At 37.1% G+C, this 18,380-nt stretch overlaps 2 protein-coding genes and 1 pseudogene across 3 annotated transcripts in view; all 3 read left to right on the top strand.

Moving 5' to 3' along the window:
• Positions 1-5: 5 nt before the first annotated feature.
• Positions 6-6,040, top strand: LOC138316749 (uncharacterized). Its single transcript, XM_069258411.1, has 4 exons — positions 6-149; positions 1,536-2,770; positions 3,856-3,993; positions 4,367-6,040. The coding sequence occupies exons 2-4, from the start codon at positions 1,556-1,558 to the stop codon at positions 4,565-4,567; spliced, it is 1,554 nt and encodes a 517-aa protein (XP_069114512.1). The 5' UTR covers positions 6-149; positions 1,536-1,555; the 3' UTR covers positions 4,568-6,040.
• A 92-nt stretch (positions 6,041-6,132) lies between these two features.
• On the top strand, positions 6,133-7,674 carry LOC138316759 (uncharacterized; annotated as a pseudogene).
• Positions 7,675-12,877: 5,203 nt separating this feature from the next.
• The window catches only part of LOC138316775 (uncharacterized), a 30,206-nt gene continuing 24,703 nt past the window's right edge, over positions 12,878-18,380 (top strand). Inside the window, exon 1 of one of the 2 annotated variants that reach the window (XM_069258432.1) lies at positions 12,878-12,985. The gene's annotated coding sequence lies outside the window, so the exon portion shown is untranslated. Of the gene's footprint in view, positions 12,986-13,874; positions 14,733-18,380 lie in introns of those variants that run through there. The other variant, XM_069258440.1, reaches the window with a different exon arrangement.

The raw sequence follows: 18,380 nt of genomic DNA, 5'->3' as shown, positions 1-18,380 counted from the left end.
GGGACGAAACGTCCCAGTCAGGCATACTTTTGGGCGAAACGACGTCACGACCATTTTTACTTCCTGTGTTTACATTCGATAATGGCGGCGCAACTTTATCACTGAAAGTCAGTGAAAGATGTAGATATTTTGCAGCGATCACTACGCAGGTAATTCACCGCAATTATGCATAAAGGAAACAATTGATTTGTGTATATTTTACTTCATTTTGTGTCGATTGTCCTTCTTAAGAAGAGCCTTGAAGAACAAACCGTTTGCGTATTTGGCAAGTTGTTTTCATGTTGAAACTTGTGTTGTTCTAGACTAACAGTCATATGTTAAAATAAGTTTGTGGAGATATTGATGTATATATTATGATGTATATATGAACTATTTATTAGGCGATTTCATAGTATCCCTTTCTGTTTTCACATGGTATGTCTAGGAAAATAAGTAGATAATGATGCGTCTTTTGAAAATGCATTAAAGATTATCTCCCCTTGGGTACTGAACTACCTACTATTTCACATATGACAATATTGTGTGAGACACTTATTAGTAGATGCCACATGGACTAAAGTTAAAGACCTATTTAGAGTTGTTTTAAGGGTACCCGGTTAAACTTGTCAGTTTATATACACAGTATATCTTTGAAGTTTCATTTCCCCCCTCTCTTATAAAAATGTAGCCTTTTATTCTATAACTATAACATCGTGGATAATGCTATTGGTCTATCAAGGATATTTATCAATGTCAGAATTTGTATTATTACTATTGTACTATATATCATACCAATCTTTGACATTTTGAGTTTTTTGTAGGAAAAAGGCACCATACATGAAACCGAATGATGATTAAGATTTTACAAATTAATGGTGATTCGATCAGATTATAAAAAAGAGATGGTTACCTGTTTTCCCATGTGTAAATGGAAAAAAATATGGTGATTCAAATATCATAAAAATTCAGGTGATTGAGATCGTACAAACTTGGCAATTCAGATTATATAAATTCTGGTGATTGAGAGTGTACAAATTCTGGTGATTCAGGTTGTACAAATTCCAGTGATCGATATTGTACAAATTCTGGTGATTCAGCTTGTACAAATTCTGATGATTCACTCAATCAGATTGTACAAATTCTGATGATTCAGATTGTACAAATTCTGGTGATTCAGATTGTACAAATTCTGGTGATTCAGATTGTACATTCAAATGATTCAGAGTTGTACAAATTCTGGTGATTCAGAGTTGTACAAATTCTGGTGATTCAGATTGCACAAATTCTGGTGATTCAGATTGTACAAATACTGGTGATTCAGATTCCACAAAGTCTGGTGATTCAGTTTGTACACATTCCGGTGATTCAGGTCATACAAATACATGCATGGTGTGCAACCAGTCAGTAACATTTCCTTTAAATAAAAATCTGATCAGTCACTCCTAAGGTCTTAGACCTACATGCATAATGTAATTCCATAAATGAGAAATTCATAAAATATATTTATTACAGTTATATATGAGTATCAGTGATATTTTCCATATGTTAATTTACAGATATTGCATCAGACCTATACATGAAGTCCTCCATCATGGCTACTCATTTTGCCTGTCAGTCTACCGAGCCCCTAGCACATAGATACCCACTGGTACAGCGGGTGGAAAAAACACATGGAGCTGTGTCAAGCTATGAAATCCTTAATTTAGAGGATAAAGTTCACACTCGCTTTCCTCCCCCAGGCTGGGATACATCGCAGAGTTCTGAGGAATCCATCCCTCTCTGCCAAGCACCAGAACCATGGAACGGAAAGAAAAATGTGATTGGTCCAGACCCATTGCTCTGTGTGTCTCCCTATAAAGGTTCTTCCTTGTCAAGACAAATCCAAAATAAACCGATGTACCCAATACCAAAGCAGCACGAACAGTTACCACACTTAACTGGTCCGGACCCAGACCTATGTATAACTCCAGAAAAAGAACTAGGTGTTCATAAGAGTAATCTCAAGCATGACAATGTGGATTATTTAAAAGCCAAAAGCCAACACAGAGTCAGATTTGAACTGGAGAATAGTCTTAGTGATTCCGATAAGGAAAATCTTAATGATAGTTTAGGAAAAACAAGTGTATCTGGTAAACCATATCGACCTTCAGCTTATAGTGAAAGGGATGAAACAGACGTTGTATCGTCAGATATGACGGATCAAATCCCCACTACATCTTTCAGCAAACCCAAACAATATTCCATTCGACAGGAGAATCAGCAAACTGTCTATGTGCCAGTAACAAACACAGAAAAAGTGCCTTTAGGTGACAATAAAGCATCTGAAACTCACTATTCCGTCCTGCCGACTGTTTTACCTCAAGAAGACAACAACAGCTCTACTGGTAAGGATATTGTTGTGAAAACATCCAAATCAGCAAAAACTAAGAAGAATTCCAAAAATGTTTCAAGTGAAAATTCAAAGCAAACAATTGCTATTACTGGACAAAATACTAAAGAACCTGTCTTCAAACCAGAGGCAAAATCTATAACCTCACTGCCTAAGAGGAAAGTACGAGTGACAAGGGAGTCCAAAGATGATTTATTGTCTAATGAATACAAGTTTCCTTTTTCCGAGGAGAGTGAGACAGTTTCAGATTACGAGCATGTATTTACAAGGCCCGAGTATAACAGTACACTTCGAATGAGGACAGAATTAGAACAGATCAAAGGAAGTGAGGTGGATGTTCAGCGGGCGCTCGAACGTAAACTCAAGACATCAAACAAGAAACAAACAGAAATTAGGGAAAAGGTCAGTAGAAAAATACAGTATAACTTTGTCTAGACTGGATGTCACTGAGACCAGCTTATTTGGCAGGTATGGCCAGGTTTCTGGATTATACAGTTCTTTTTAATTACTATGAATTAAGAAGGAAAATGCCATACAATTCAGCCAGAATACACAAAGGTCCAGATTAGACATTTAAGGGTCATTTTCACAATTTATACTAGTACGTACTCTACATGCATATGTATGTAAGTTGTGATCAAGTTGTTACCAGAATTATGTTTTTGATTTATTAGCACAATAATTAGGTTAATGAAAATTAGGGAAGTGGTCTGTAAAAGGAATAACTCACCCATATACCTGCCAGTATTTACATATTTTATGCAATGATCAGCCTTTAGCATTGTACTAGTACTGACCTATCTGTTGAAAAAGCATCCTCGATACTCCAGGGGATCTGGTCACTTACAATCCCTACACCCTTAGACTAGCTATCTTTTAGTAAAACTGGAGGCAACAGAAAAGAACGGATAATATATAGTCCTTTGCAATTGATGCACATCAAAAGAGCCGTATAACTGTACACTGTTGACTCTGTGGCTTTGATGTTGGGTGTCGCTCTCTCAGTAGTCTTCAAAGAAATATTTGCTGGCTTGTGATTGGTTCAGAGTTTTTCCTCTTAGCTGCCTTAAGTTTTACTGTATGAGATACTCCAGGGGGATAGTGATCGTAAGTGATCTCAAACCCTGGAATGTCAAAGATGATGAAAGAGTTACTTATTTTGTTTTCCAGTTAAAGAATGTACTTTAAGGTTGATTTTGAATGTAATGAGCTAATCTAGAACATATTGATTAATTGATATTACATGTAATTAACATATTGACACATCAGACAATAAAATATTCTGAAATGAAAATTGATTAATTCTTGAAATTAATATTGTCAGTATTCTAATTATATACAAATTATACACACATATTGAAAATTTTTATACATTTTCTCTTTGAGCAGCAAGATTTAGAAACTTATGTGAAGGTATTTGCCGAAAAATGAAATTCCAAAGATGTGTTGGTTATGATATATATCTGTGATAATGTTTTTGACTTTAGGCTGCATCCCGCGTAAACCAGTTAGATGAAGAGTTTGCTGGCCTGGTATCTCTACACATTCCTGTAGATAACCTATGCTCTCAGGTAGAGAAGGAAAAGACAAGTCGAGTTAAGTCGAGTCAGGCCACCAAGTCCCAGGTAATTAGTATAGGATTGCATTGGCGGATATATATATATATATAGATATTCAGTTAAACACAGTTATTTTATTACAGAACCTCTTGGGTTCAACAAAATCACTTGGTTAAAAGCATAGCGTAGTTCGTAATACAGATGTTATTGAATATTATAGGAACTTTGACGGGGCCAGGTGAGCTAAAAATTCTTAGACTCTAGATCTTGACTATAGTTTTATAGTGTATGTTATATATGTACGTATACATTGTGTGGTGTTTGGAAAAAACTTTTGAAAAATTAAATGAATACAATAAAATTAACACTCATTTAAGATCCTTTATCCATCTATAGCTGCAAGTTTGATTCCTAACCAAATATACCATATTTATTACAGATATCTAAGGATAGGAAAGAGCCAGATCTGATGGAACTCTTTACTCCCCGTCTTCAGAAGGAACATCCGGAGTTATCCGTCCCTGGATTACCACTGCCAACGGAATCCCTGTCTACTGCTTCACAGCAAAGCGCTTTCGATCTTTACAGACATAATAGAGTTTGGGAGGGGACCAGTAACTTTAGCGGAGGCAGCAAATAGTGGAAGTTTTATTTATTGTATTAACTATAGCAACAAAAAAAGAATCATTTCATATACAGACATGTTTTTGGTTAATTTTACAGGTTGATATCTTTATGATTTCTAGGAATACAGAAATGTGTTCCGAAATATTTGATCCCTGAAATGATAAGAAATATGTATGAAATATATATATACCCTTTCATATCACAAGAACATGAAATTTTGAATATATTATGCAGGGTTGTTAAGAATTCATATTCTATACTTTTTAAGTGCATGTTTCGAATGTCTGACCTAGCTGTGAAAATAGCTGGCTTCATGGTATTTAATTAGTATAGCAACATTTTCTGTTCTTTTTTTCCTGATGAATGATGCATGATGAAAGAAACAAGACACGTTTTATTGGTCTTGATTATAAAAATGGTCTCCGTATACTGGTTAAATCTTAAATCAAACACTTTTGGGAGCTCAATTCCAGATCACTGATGATGTACAAATTATGGTATTCGCTGTAATTAGCACCCAGAGCGCTTGAAAAATTGTAACAAATGGGGGCACTTATTGGGGAACCGATATGAAAGTTGTAAACAAAAACAACTCAGAAAAAGTCAGTTATATTTTAATTTTTAAAGTACTAGTCAAGGCACACTAATCACGGTCACTTGCTAAAAATTTTGTTCGAGACGGATTATTACATCAGATGTAAAAGACCTCATAGTTTATACTCATGACATAACATATATTTCATATAATATGGGATACAATGTTGATGTTATAAGCATCACACAGAACTTGTAAAACATTGTGAAATCCATTGGATGGGGGCTTAAATATAACTTCATTCAACTCCTGTTCCAGAGGAGGGGATTGACATTAATTACGTGTGTAGGGGAAAGAGTGCTAATTATAGTGAATATGGTATTGATATATATTTTTTCACTTTTCTACATGTACCAATATGAAATAGATAACATTTTTCATAGCACGATTTATTGTACAGTGAAATACACATGCTTTGTATGACAGTGCTGCTTTATAATAGTTAATGGCCAGAATACCTGTGTAACGGTAACATTTTCCAATCTAAATATAATAAAGTATGTAAATTTACATACATTGTAACACTGAATTTACATATTAATTACTCTAAACGTATTATTTATGGGGTAGTTTTATTTTTGCGTTTTCCCCGCTGTCTGCATTGAAGAGTTAATTTGCATACAGGGCCAAATTTTATAAAGGGGTATTCCCCGTATTGAACTATCGAATTATACTTATTTATATCCGCGCTAACAAATAATGATTTAATGTGTTCCGCATTGCACTAAAATTTGACTGCATTAAAATAAGTAACGTATACAGTAATATATATTTGTACCTGTAAATCAGACTTACAGGAAATTAACTTAAGTGTACAAAGATGTAGATAGTATTTGAAGTATAAGTTTGTGTGCATTATGATAAAATGATATTAAAATTACATATTAATAAGTTTGTCATTTGGTGGTTATTAAAGTCGTTATTACGACATACTAAGTCGTTATAACGAGATACTAAGTGGTTATTACGACATAGCTAAGTCGTTATTATGACATATTAAGTCGTTATAACGACATAATATTTTTTTCAATGTGACCCTAACAGGTACGGAAGCCTGTTAGGATCACATTGAAAAAAATATTATGTCGTCATAACGACTTAGTATGTCTTTATAACGACTTAATTTGTCGTAATAACGACTTACCTACCTCGTAATAACGACTTACTTATGTCGTAATTACGACTTAGTATCTCGTTATAACGTCATACACGGCGGATTAAATACAGGTGAAACATACAGATTGGGACAAACAGTGAAAAAGTGAAAACCTGTCGAGCGGAACTTTACCTGTAGAGTGTCATTATCTCGCTAGCTGTCAAGGTGTATACATCTATATCTACACAGGTGAACTGTAAGATGGACAGGGGTCGTATGTACACAATACAGAATGTAGCCGAGTTGGATGAGTGGGCTACTTGCAATGGATTATCTACGGATACAGAATTAAGTCTCCGACGTCTCGCCCTCCTTACTGACAATAGGACTGCTCCTTCCAGTACCAATAAATCCGATGAAAACAAATGCAATATCTGTGATAGTGTTTTAAACAAAAATCCCATTTGCTCTGACATAAAAGGACATTTCATGGCGATTCTATTAAATATACATGTTCGCATTGCCGTGTGAGTTTTAACAGGAAAGATAACTTTGAAAGACATGTAAAAAACCACAAAGAAAATATACCTGTGATTCAGGATATAAAGGGAAAAAGGAAAGCAGGTTCAACGTCTGAAGCTAGTGCTGCACGAAATGAGGATGGCGATATTCCAGTTTTAAAAGAAAGGAAAATAGTCAATGAAGTAATTGTATCGGAGACTAACACAAAGAATAAATGTAACTGGTGTATGTAGCATAAAGATCTGCTCCCAGGGAAAAAATTCTGTCAACAGTGTGGTGAACAAGGGAGAGAATGTAAATGGTGTCATCGACCTCTCCCAGAACGTTTCTATGGTGACAGAACTGATGTATGTGAAAGGTGTGTGAAGCGACGTGATTCATGGAAAACTCGCAATCAGCAGGGTGCTGGTATCTCTGCACTGGATGGTACGGCACAAACAGAGACATTAGAACCAAACCCGGGAAACCTATGGGATGTGTTGCAGTTTTTTAGAGACAATCAAATAATGATCAAAGACATATTAGAAGAAAGGCTGCAAAATGTCAAAGGTATGAAATGGTTCATCACGCTTTTTATAAAATTTGTAAAGTATGACCAAAACAATGAAGCCATTCATGCACAAACAGAGACATTAGGTCCGTTAATCTAACATGTACAAATGTATCCCAATTAAAAGCACAACTCGCTGAGGCTTTCCAAAACCTATATAATGCATATCAAAATTTCGAGCGGGATGGGAGTGGGTGGACAATAGACAAAATTTTGAAATCAGAAGTTAATACCGTAGAGTACACGCCACTTGAGGGTAGTAGTTATATCCCCCTGCCATCAAATATTCAAAAGAAAAAGTCCGTTCTTAACATACAAAACACAGACCAAAAGTGTTTCCTCTGGTCAGTCTTATAGCTTCCATTCATCATTTTCCCTTTGAAAACCACCCAGACCGCGTGTCAAATTATACCCAATACGAATCGGAGTTAAATATAGATGGTATTGAATTTCCACTTCCCTTGTCTCAAGTCTCGAAGTTTGAAAAACAAAATGACATCTCCATCAATGTTTTTGGTTTAGAAGTGGGTGAACTATATCCATTTCACGTGACTGATCTTCGAAGCACTAAACATGTGAATCTCCTATTGTTTTCAAAAGGGGAAAGCAGACATTACTGTCTCATTAGAAATCTCAGCCGTTTGCTCGGGGACCGAACCGCACATAAATGTAAAACTTTTTATTGTAACTATTGTCTCCATGGCTACACGACACAGCAGCTTTTAGTTGATCATGTTCCGTACTGCTCCCCACACGGCCCACAAAAGCTGAGTTTTCCTACAAAGGAAGAACAACAGTGGGTCAAATTTAATCAAATTCATAAACAGCTTAAGGTCCCTTTCGTGATTTATGCCGACTTCGAAAGTTTTGTTCGCCCCGTTAGCACATGTGAGCCTGACCCGAACACATCGTCTACGACACGATACCAAAAACACGAACCTTCAGGCTTTTCTTACATGGTGAAATGTTCCTCAGACGAACTATCTAAACCCGCACAGGTCTATCGAGGTCCTGATGTAGTCGATAACTTTTTCAAACAATTAATCCAGGAAGAAGAAACTATTTGTGATGTTTTGCAGAATGTAAAACCAATGAGCTTGACACAGTACGAAGAGTCATCCTTTCAACATGCAACTACGTGTCACATTTATCAAAAGGATGACAGAGTTCGAGATCACGATCATCTAAACGGGTCATTTAGAGGCGCAAGCCACAGTAACTGTAACTTCCAGTTTCAGTTTCGACAAGGCAAAAGATCACAGGGATCAAAGTTTTACATTCTTGTGATATTTCATAACTTACGAGGTTATGACATGCATCTATTGATGGAATCGGCGGGAAAATTTAAATCGAAACCCCTGTCTTGTATTCCCAACAATATGGAGAAGTATATGTCATTCTCTCTGGGGAATCTGAGATTCATAGATTCCTTACAATTTCTGAATGTTTCTCTTGATACACTGGTATCAAATCTTGCAGTAGACGGAATGGGTAAATTATCAAGCTTGTCAAAACACTTTCCCGATGAACAGCATCTTGAACTTCTTCTCAGGAAAGGGATGTATCCATACGATTACGCGACATCACCCGAAAAGTTTGATGAAAAAACCTTGCCCGGGAAAGACAAGTTTTACAATAAACTAGCAGAAAGTGATTTGTCAGACACAGACTACAAACACGCACAATCAGTATGGCAAACATTTGACACGACATGTTTTGGTGAGTATCATGACCTATACCTAAAGACGGACGTATTGCTGCTGGCAGATGTGTTTGAAAACTTCCGCGCCATTAGTCATGACTATTATCACCTGGACCCAGCAACTACTACACGGCTCCTGGATTTTCCTGGGAAGCCATGTTAAAAATGACCGGGGTAGAACTTCAGCTTTTGGATGATATTGACATGGTCTTAATGGTTGAAAAGGGTGTTCGTGGTGATTTCAAAGAAATTTGCTCAGGCAAATAACCCCAAAGCACCGGGCTATGACCCTTCAAAACCAAACACTTGACAACTAGACATGAACAATTTGTATGGTACAAGCATGTCTGAGGTATTACCAGAGAAAGACTTTGCGTGGTTAACACATGAACAAATTGACAAATTGAACATTTGTAACATTGACGACAACTCGGAAACGGGATACATTTTGGAAGTTGACCTTGAATAACCGACATCCTTACACGATGAACATAATTGTTACCCATTAGCCCCCGAGAATACATGTGTAACAAAAGACATGCTCTCTCCAGATTCTCAAAACCTTAGGAAGAAATTAAACATTAAGGGAAAACCGTCCAGAAAATTAGTTCCAAATCTCTGTTCCAAGCAGCAGTATGTCCTCCATTACAGGAACTTGAAATATTACCTTTCAAAAGGTATGGTTCTCACGAAAATTCACCGAGTCATTGAATTCACTCAATCGGCATGGCCGAAGCCTTACATTGATTTTAATACTGCTAAAAGAATGGTCGCTAGAAACGATTTCGAAAAAGACTTTTTCAAACTCATGAATAACTCCGTTTTCGGCAAAACAATGGAAAACATGAGAAAGAGAGTCAGTGTAGAGTTGGTCAATACACCAAAACGTCCGCGAAAGGTCTGTGCCAAGCCAAATTTTCAGTCTTTCAAAATCTTTAACGAAGATCTCGTAGCCGTCAATATGAAGAAAACAAATATCGTTTTTAATCGACCTATTTATGCTGGATTCTGTATTCTAGAAGTCTCAAAGATTTTTATGTATCATTTCCATTATGACTTCATCAAACACATGTATGGATCTAAAGCCGAGTTGCTCTTTACTGACACTGACTCACTGGCATACTGCATAGAAACACCTGACTGGTACAAAGACATGCATGACAACGCCAACTTGTTTGACACAAGTAATTTTTCGAAAGATAGTCCTTTATACAGCATGAAGAATTGCAAAGTCCTCGGTAAAATGAAGGACGAATGTAAAGGTCAAATCATGGATCAGTTTGTTGGATTAAAACCAAAAATGTATAGTCTGGCATGTGGGCTATAGAAAAACGTACGGCCAAGGGAGTGAAGAAAAGCGTCATTGAAAAACATTTGAGACATCAAGCTTACTTACTTTGTCTGTCTAACCAAAGTAGTTGTAAAAATAAGATGAACCTTATACGTAGTTTTGACCATCAACTTTACAGTATTACTGTAAACAAAACCAGTTTGTCTCCTTACAATGACAAACTTTATTTCACAGGCATTGACAGCTTGGCTTATGGTCATTTTAAAATTCCACAATGATGAACCATTTCATGCTTTCAGTTTTATTAAACATGTATCTAATAGTCATCAATTTTGAGTCAAAGTTCCACCATATATGATACTGTCATTCCAGTTACCTACTAATGCAGAGAAATTTTGTATAGAGTAAGTCTTAAGTTTTATCACTGCTTGTAAGTATAATAAACTATTGTAAAGTCTAAGCTTAAAACAGCTACTCTTTTATTGCTTGTAAATATAATAAACGTTTGTATATGTTACGCCTAAAGTATCTTAGCTTGTATATACAATGAAATGTTGGCTCTTATTGTTTATTCATTTTGTCCTATTTGTGTTTTGTTTGTCTATTGTAATAAAATCTTTAAAATTGTCGATGGTATCCTCCTCTATTGATAAAATAACAAAAAAACATTAGACATATTTACACATTTTATTTACAGAAACAATAGAAAATTTACACACATCCCTAATGCTTTGTACAAAAATACACCGAGAACGTCTACGAGGAATATCTAATCATCAGTTTCGCTATCATCGTCTTCAGTTTCATCCTCCTCATCTGATCCCTCTGATTCCTCGTCATCAGTGTTGTTTGTAAAGTAGTCTTCAAATCGATGATGGAACCGTCTGAGAGTCACTCGAATGGCCTTTTCTCTGTCCATACCATCGTCTATGTAGTTTTCGAAGGATTCCATCACCTCTGTGTGTTATTTCCCATGCTTTAACTGCAACAGGAACTGCAACAGGTTGGATAGAAGTGTCTTATAGGAATCAAAGAACTCCTTAAGGTCATCGTCCTTAAATTTCATGTCAGCCTTAGCTTTAGCGTCAGAGCTCGACATTCCTTCATTTTCTCCACTTTCTTTTGCCAACGCTCTTCGTTGTTCTCTCTAGCTAATTCTACAAAATGTGAAAATACATTATCTTCTTCATCGTGTGCCTCTATCGTGGATTCATTATCTTCGGAGATAGGTCTGTCTATTTTAACTTTTTTGTGAGGTAACTCTTCTTCCTCAGACATTTCTCTTTTTAATGAGGATCTATCGGGACACCAACTTTTTATGTGTTTCTGAAGGTCATGTGAGTTTTCAAACACAATACCACAATCTCCACAGCTGATTGTACTGCTATGTGGTTCCTCAAGTGAATGTTTCATCGTGTCTTCTTCAGATTCTTCCGAATACGTCTGTACGGTTGGAGTGTTCTTCTCAAAGTGATTCGTTGAAACAGAAACCGGTCCTTTTATAGGCTCTTCCGTGAAAACATTACGACGTTAGACGTAGAGATTCGGGAGTTGTGGGTTTCAGGTCCACCAATAAATACCCATAAGGTATACTTGTAGATTCTTTGAAGTGTCTGATTAAATGCTGTGGATTCTCCGGATACATTTGCCGTGCCAACGTCATAATGTGTTGTCTGAAAACGGGGTTATTAAAGGGACATGAACCTAAACAAACCATGTAAATTTGAGTAAAATACATATTTAAGACATGTCAGATACCTTACTGTGCAAATGTGTCAAATAAAATAATTATAATGGAAATTCCATCTTTCTGTATTTTGAACCGGCCCGGTCGAATTTTGTAACGATAGAATAGTAGTGTTGAACTTTAGTGACCTCCCACAATGCACTGCACAAATTAAGTCAAAAACGTGGGTGGAGTGAACACAAACGAATTCCGATAGAAAACAGTGTACGTCAAGAGTCAGTAACGTACTCGATTGGGAAAGTAGGTAAATATAAATGGATCGCTGAAATGCAAGAGACGGGAGCAACTCCTATGTGCAATAAGTCAGGAACCTCCCTTCGCGATGCCCTGTCGAATGAAAAGTCTCGTTTGTCATTCTTACGCTAAATACAAATTGTTTTATAACATATATATGGCTTATATTCATTTATCTTCATTTGTCAACCATCGTAAATTAGAAAATACATATAATCTGAAAATGTGGAAAACTAATATTCCTTGTCATGTCAGCAAGTTCATTATAACCTCGTTTTCGGTCAGCTTTCGTTTTGTGTTCCAAAAATAGAATGTGACGGTCTATTTTTATCATTTTTGGGGTAGGTATTCCCCCACGTTTTCCTGTCGTTTTAGATAGCCAATCATTGTAATAAAATATTCAATAAACATCTGAAAACCATATCTAAGCATACAGAACAAATTATTTAAGGTTCATGTCCCTTTAAATATCACTAAGTAGTGACAATTCCTCCTAGTCTAGTCTCGTTCAACCAGACTCTTGTTGTGATCCTGAAATCTATTTTTAGCTTTGGGTATTTCCATTCACTCCTAGTCTAGTCTCGTTCAACCAGACTCTTGTTGGCTTCGTATGACTAACATTACACTGTTGTCATCCGCGCTGTCATCACGTGCATTGATCGAGATGCACCTAGAACAAAAGGAAGAAGCAAAGGTACAGTAACTGTCTCGTTTCTAAAGATATCTTATAATACATACAAATGTAATAGGAGTGTAGTCACGTTCGTCTGTCACTACGAATACTAGTGTCACTACTTTTATCCTGCAAATGTCCCACATACTGACCGATAACTACTGCCGGATAAACTTGTGCTTTATCCGTCAATACGATATGCTTTATCCGTCAATACGATCACGTGAATTTGTTCCATATCTGACGGCACTTTTTCTAACTTGACCCAGAACTTGAACCTTCCGGTGAATGAAACGTCATTCAGTCCCGCTAAAACGTGACGTCACGTTCACCGAAATGACGTCATTTGTACGATATCGAAAATCTCGTATGGCGGTGCCGTCTTTTTCTTGGCTCATGACAAAGGTATGTAGTGTTAATTAATTCTTTAATGGGTATTTAATGTTATTTGAGTATTTTCATTACCTTTCAGTGATATATCACACTGAATAGAATTACGGTGACTGTTTGTGAATGCGCTTATTTATTTCCCACGGCAGTAAAAAGGAGTGCACTCTCATTCGGTTAAGTGAATGAATCTTTACCTCCGCATCAAAGAATCGTCTCGCTTCGAGCGAAACAAAGTAAGGAACTGTCAATTTGCTTTCGTTTTGAATGCCATAATGGTTGCAGGATAAACAGAATACACGGTTAGTATCTTACAATACAAGGTTTATTTTGGTGCTCGACACGGAAAGCCAAGATGACTCGGCAAAGCCTCGTCATCTCGGCTTTCCTAAGTCTCGCACCAAAATAAACCTTGTATTGTAAGATACTAACCGTGTATTCTCTATACGAATACTAGTGTCACTACTATGTGTAATGTTACGTTGTACCCAGGTTCAATGTCGTTCAACCCACAGGGACTTGTAACGTAGGTTGTGAGAAAGTCTGCTGTGTATACATGTGTACTATATACTATATAAAATGACAAGGGAACCAACGGCTCGCTTGGAAGAGGTACACCTGCCTCTACAAAAGTCGCCCGTATTCCGTCAAACATTGATAAATATGTACATATTTAATACCAATATATTCTTAAATAAATTTTCGACATGGAAAACACAACTTCAAACACGAAATAATATATTAACATACCTTTATTTCACTATGAACGTGGAAAATGCAGTCAGATATCACCGATGTCGTTTTGCCTGTCCACTGAAATCTAGGTCAAAAGCACTCATATTCCCTTGTAACAAATTTTGTATGCATTCATTTCACTTTCCGGTGATATTTTCCCATTGCAAATACAAATAGGCTTTCTCTGATAACTCTTTCATTAATCCAATCCAACAGCTAAGCGAGGAATCACACTTTTTTTATCCAGCACTCGACTCTTGTTCGTATAATCCGCCATATTGTAATTGATGATGGGTACCTTTTTGGTGTACTCGCCCTTACCCGATACTACACTGAAATTCTGTACTCAGACTCTGTATAAATTAAGTTTCACGGTTTAGGTTCTTAGAAGAACCTTTATTTGAGATGCATATATCATTAATTGAAGAATCTAACTTATATGGAGACTCTAATGTTGTACTTGACCGTTACCACATTGATATTGTAGCGTTTAGTGTACAGACACCGGGTATATGGTGTTTCCAGTCCGGTCCGGGTATGGGGTACACAATATCCACACAAACGTGTTTAACCTAGATTTCAGTGGACAGGCAAAACGACATCGGTGATATCTGACTGCATTTTCCACGTTCATAGTGAAATAAAGGTATGTTAATATATTATTTCGTGTTTGAAGTTGTGTTTTCCATGTCGAAAAAATATTTAAGAATATATTGGTATTAAATATGTACATGTTTATCAATGTTTGACGGAATACGGGCGACTTTTGTAGAGGCAGGTGTACCTCTTCCAAGCGAGCCGTTGGTTCCCTTGTCCTTTTATATAGTATATAGAAAATCTAGTACACATGTATGCACAGCAGACTTTCTCCCAACCTACGTTACAAGTCCTTGTGGTTCAACCCGGGGTTCCATAGAAATATAGCGTGGTCAGAGAGTAAACAACACAGAACTGTGGTACAGGGTATTTTATTGCACCCGCAGATGCTTAAATATCAACAATCAACATGTAAACAACAACAAAGTATACATATGAACATAGGAGGACCCTACCGCTGGTTTAAACTTACGGAACTATATACTACACAACTACGTATACTAACTTTATAAAGGGACACAGATCCCCCAACCCCACAGACAACAATAAAGAGACAGACACGAGAGAAGGAGAGCAGAGAGTGAGCCTACCAGCAGGTCAGTGCTAATGCAGACTGAAGTTACACGGACTACAGCGGGTTTATATAGCGATTACACAATGGGACAAATTTAGCCAATAAGATACCTTGTTACAAATTGAATGAAAGTAAAGGAAGTAACCAAATTGAGATACCCGGATGACAACAGGAAACCAGCGGCAATAAACAATACGGAAATATAACACCAGCAATTAGGCATTACAAAACAGATGACATAATATTATTTATATTAAACAAAACCACTTTCACACACGACCGGCCGGTCATACAATTTACAAATATCAATCCTTTCACACAAATATGAATTGAAGACAAAGCCTCAGAACATTTAAAAATTGTAAATATAGGTAGAACGAGATTAAGGTATCCAGCCCCGGTCAGCTGCCGGTTGTTTGTTATGTACTTCAGGAAAAATCGTACCCAAAAAAATGAGACAGGTACGTGCTAAATCGCTTCAATAACTTGATATTATTTCATTTGTTTATCGAACCCATCAAAAATTAAAACAGTGGAAGCTTAAAATTTCAAAATATCCCACAATTGTATGTGGAAATGAGAATAAAGTCTCCTTTTTTGTCATCCTCGATACTCCAGGGGTTCCGATGACTTACGTTCTCTACACCCCTGGACTATCTCAGTCAACCACAATGTACTGTTAGCGGAAAAACATTTGACCAATCACAGACCAGCAAAGCATTTTCTTTTGATGACTTACGTTCTCTACACCCCTGGACTATCTCAGTCAACCACAATGTACTGTTATAAGGCTCTTTTGATGTACATCAAACGACTAAATTACCTGTTCTGTTATGTTGCCTCCAGTTTTACTATGAGATAGTCCAGGGGTGTAGAGATCGTAAGTGATCGGAACCCCTGGAGTATCGAGGATGCTTTTTTGTATTCAAACATGTACTAAAAAAACTATCTACTATGACGTTTCTAAATGGGTTCGTCACTTATAGTGAATGATCTTGGTTAGTGACTAGTCTACAGGAGCAAATATATACAGATATGACTACTATTTGGTAGCGTAAAACATTACATAAATTCCGAGCGATTAACATTGGACATAATTTCATATATAAGTATATATACAGTGGTCTGCCTGACCGTCGACACCTGGTCTTAATGATTGGGTATATAACAAACAATCTATATTCACTGACTATCCTACAGTCGGCAACCACCCTGTGGTCACTGACCGTGTCACTGACTACCGTGTAGTCGTTAACCACCCTGTGGTTACTGGCCTAGTCGCCGACTATCGCTAGCCGTTGACTCTCGACAACTACGTTGTTGCTGACAACCTTGTAGTCGCTGACTACCTATGTAGTCGCTAACCTTGTGGTTATAGGCGTATGGTCACCGTCCTGTGGCTCCCGACAACCTTGTAGTCGCTGACTACCTAAGCAGTCGCTAACCACCTTGTGGTTATAGGCGTATGGTCACTGTCCTGTGACTCCCGACTACCTTGTAGTCGCTGACTACCTATGTAGTCGCTAACCTTGTGGTTATAGGCTTATGGTCACTGTCCTGTGGCTCCCGACTACCTTGTAGTCGCTGACTACCTATGTAGTCGCTAACCTTGTGGTTATAGGCTTATGGTCACTGTCCTGTGGCTCCCGACTACCTTGTAGTCGCTGACTACCTATGTAGTCGCTAACCTTGTGGTTATAGGCTTATGGTCACCGTCCTGTGGCTCCCGACTACCTTGTAGTCGCTGACTACCTATGTAGTCGCTAACCTTGTGGTTATAGGCGTATATTTACACTTGCTAGGCTTGGTCACTATACGCTAATACTAGCCGATTTTGTTTACCATAACTGCATGGTAACATTGAACTTTGAACTTGCGTAAGGAAATGTTCTGTGCAACGTAAAAGGACTACTTTTTTTAAAAAGAAACACATGGCTTTGTTTACATTTTGACGCAACATTACGTGTATATTGTTGTTTTTCATAGAATTTTGGAAAAATGTAAACAATACATGTTTTATATTTATATATGATTCAAACAATTTTTAAATTAACAATTGTATAAAGAAACGGAAAAATATCCCGACCGGGGCGACGTGCTTTCATTTTTGTTAAAAATGATGGGTGTCAAATGTAAACATTACCTCTGTGCCTATGTTCGTCCTACGATCGAGCCTTTGGGGTGGACGGGTGTGAGACCCTCTGATAGAGGTCAGTTATAAACATATCCTCTTGTCTTTGTTCTTTGAGTATTTAATCATGTGTGTTATAAAACATGCACCGCTAATAATCCACGTGTTGACAGTTCCGCATCACCACAAATACATTGTATCCATCGAACACAAGTGAATTTGTTTCATCTATCGATGGCGATATGGATCTAAGCGTAGATTATATAATCACATGGCTCCCAAGGATGTAATATCGTCAAGTCAGACGACATCTCAAACACATTGAGCTACTTGAAAATCGGTGTTTTTACAACTTCGGCAAACTAAAGTGTGTAAGCGTGCGTCAGCTTCGCCTCGCTGCACAATAACGGTCACCGAGTTCACACATGTGGCCGTGTACAAATTCTTTATGTTATTACGCTATATATTAACTTTTAGCAAATTGAATATATATTTCAAGTTCTGATCTGATTAAATAAAATTATCTCTGAAATTTACTTTGTTTGTCATGTTTAGTTTACACTAAAATATTGAACTTTTTTGTTGTCGCGGATGAATAATTCTACCTTACGTGAAGCGTCATCATTCGCTGTTCAATTGAGTAAGCTCCTCCCACTTTTGACTGACTTTTATTGAATAATTACGTCACTTTCAAATGACGGTTTTATTGCATAAAATATAAATAAAAAGTCGTGTGAGTGTAAATATAGGGATTGGATTTTGTTTTTATGTTAACCATGCTTGTATGGAGCAATTCCTCTAAGAATATATTCATTATGGGGCGCTAACGCGCCCATAGAATATATTCTTAGAGGAATTGCTCCATACAAGCATGGTTAACATAAAAACGAAATCCAATCCCTATATGATCACCGTCCTGTGGCTCCCGACTACCTTGTAGTCGCTGACTACCTATGTAGTCGCTAACCTTGTGGTTATAGGCGTATGGTCAC

This window comes from Argopecten irradians, chromosome 1 (genome assembly GCF_041381155.1).
Source record: "Argopecten irradians isolate NY chromosome 1, Ai_NY, whole genome shotgun sequence".
NCBI lineage: Eukaryota > Metazoa > Mollusca > Bivalvia > Pectinida > Pectinidae > Argopecten > Argopecten irradians.
Note: the sequence above shows the minus strand (reverse complement) of the source record. Positions and strands in the feature narration are given on the sequence as shown.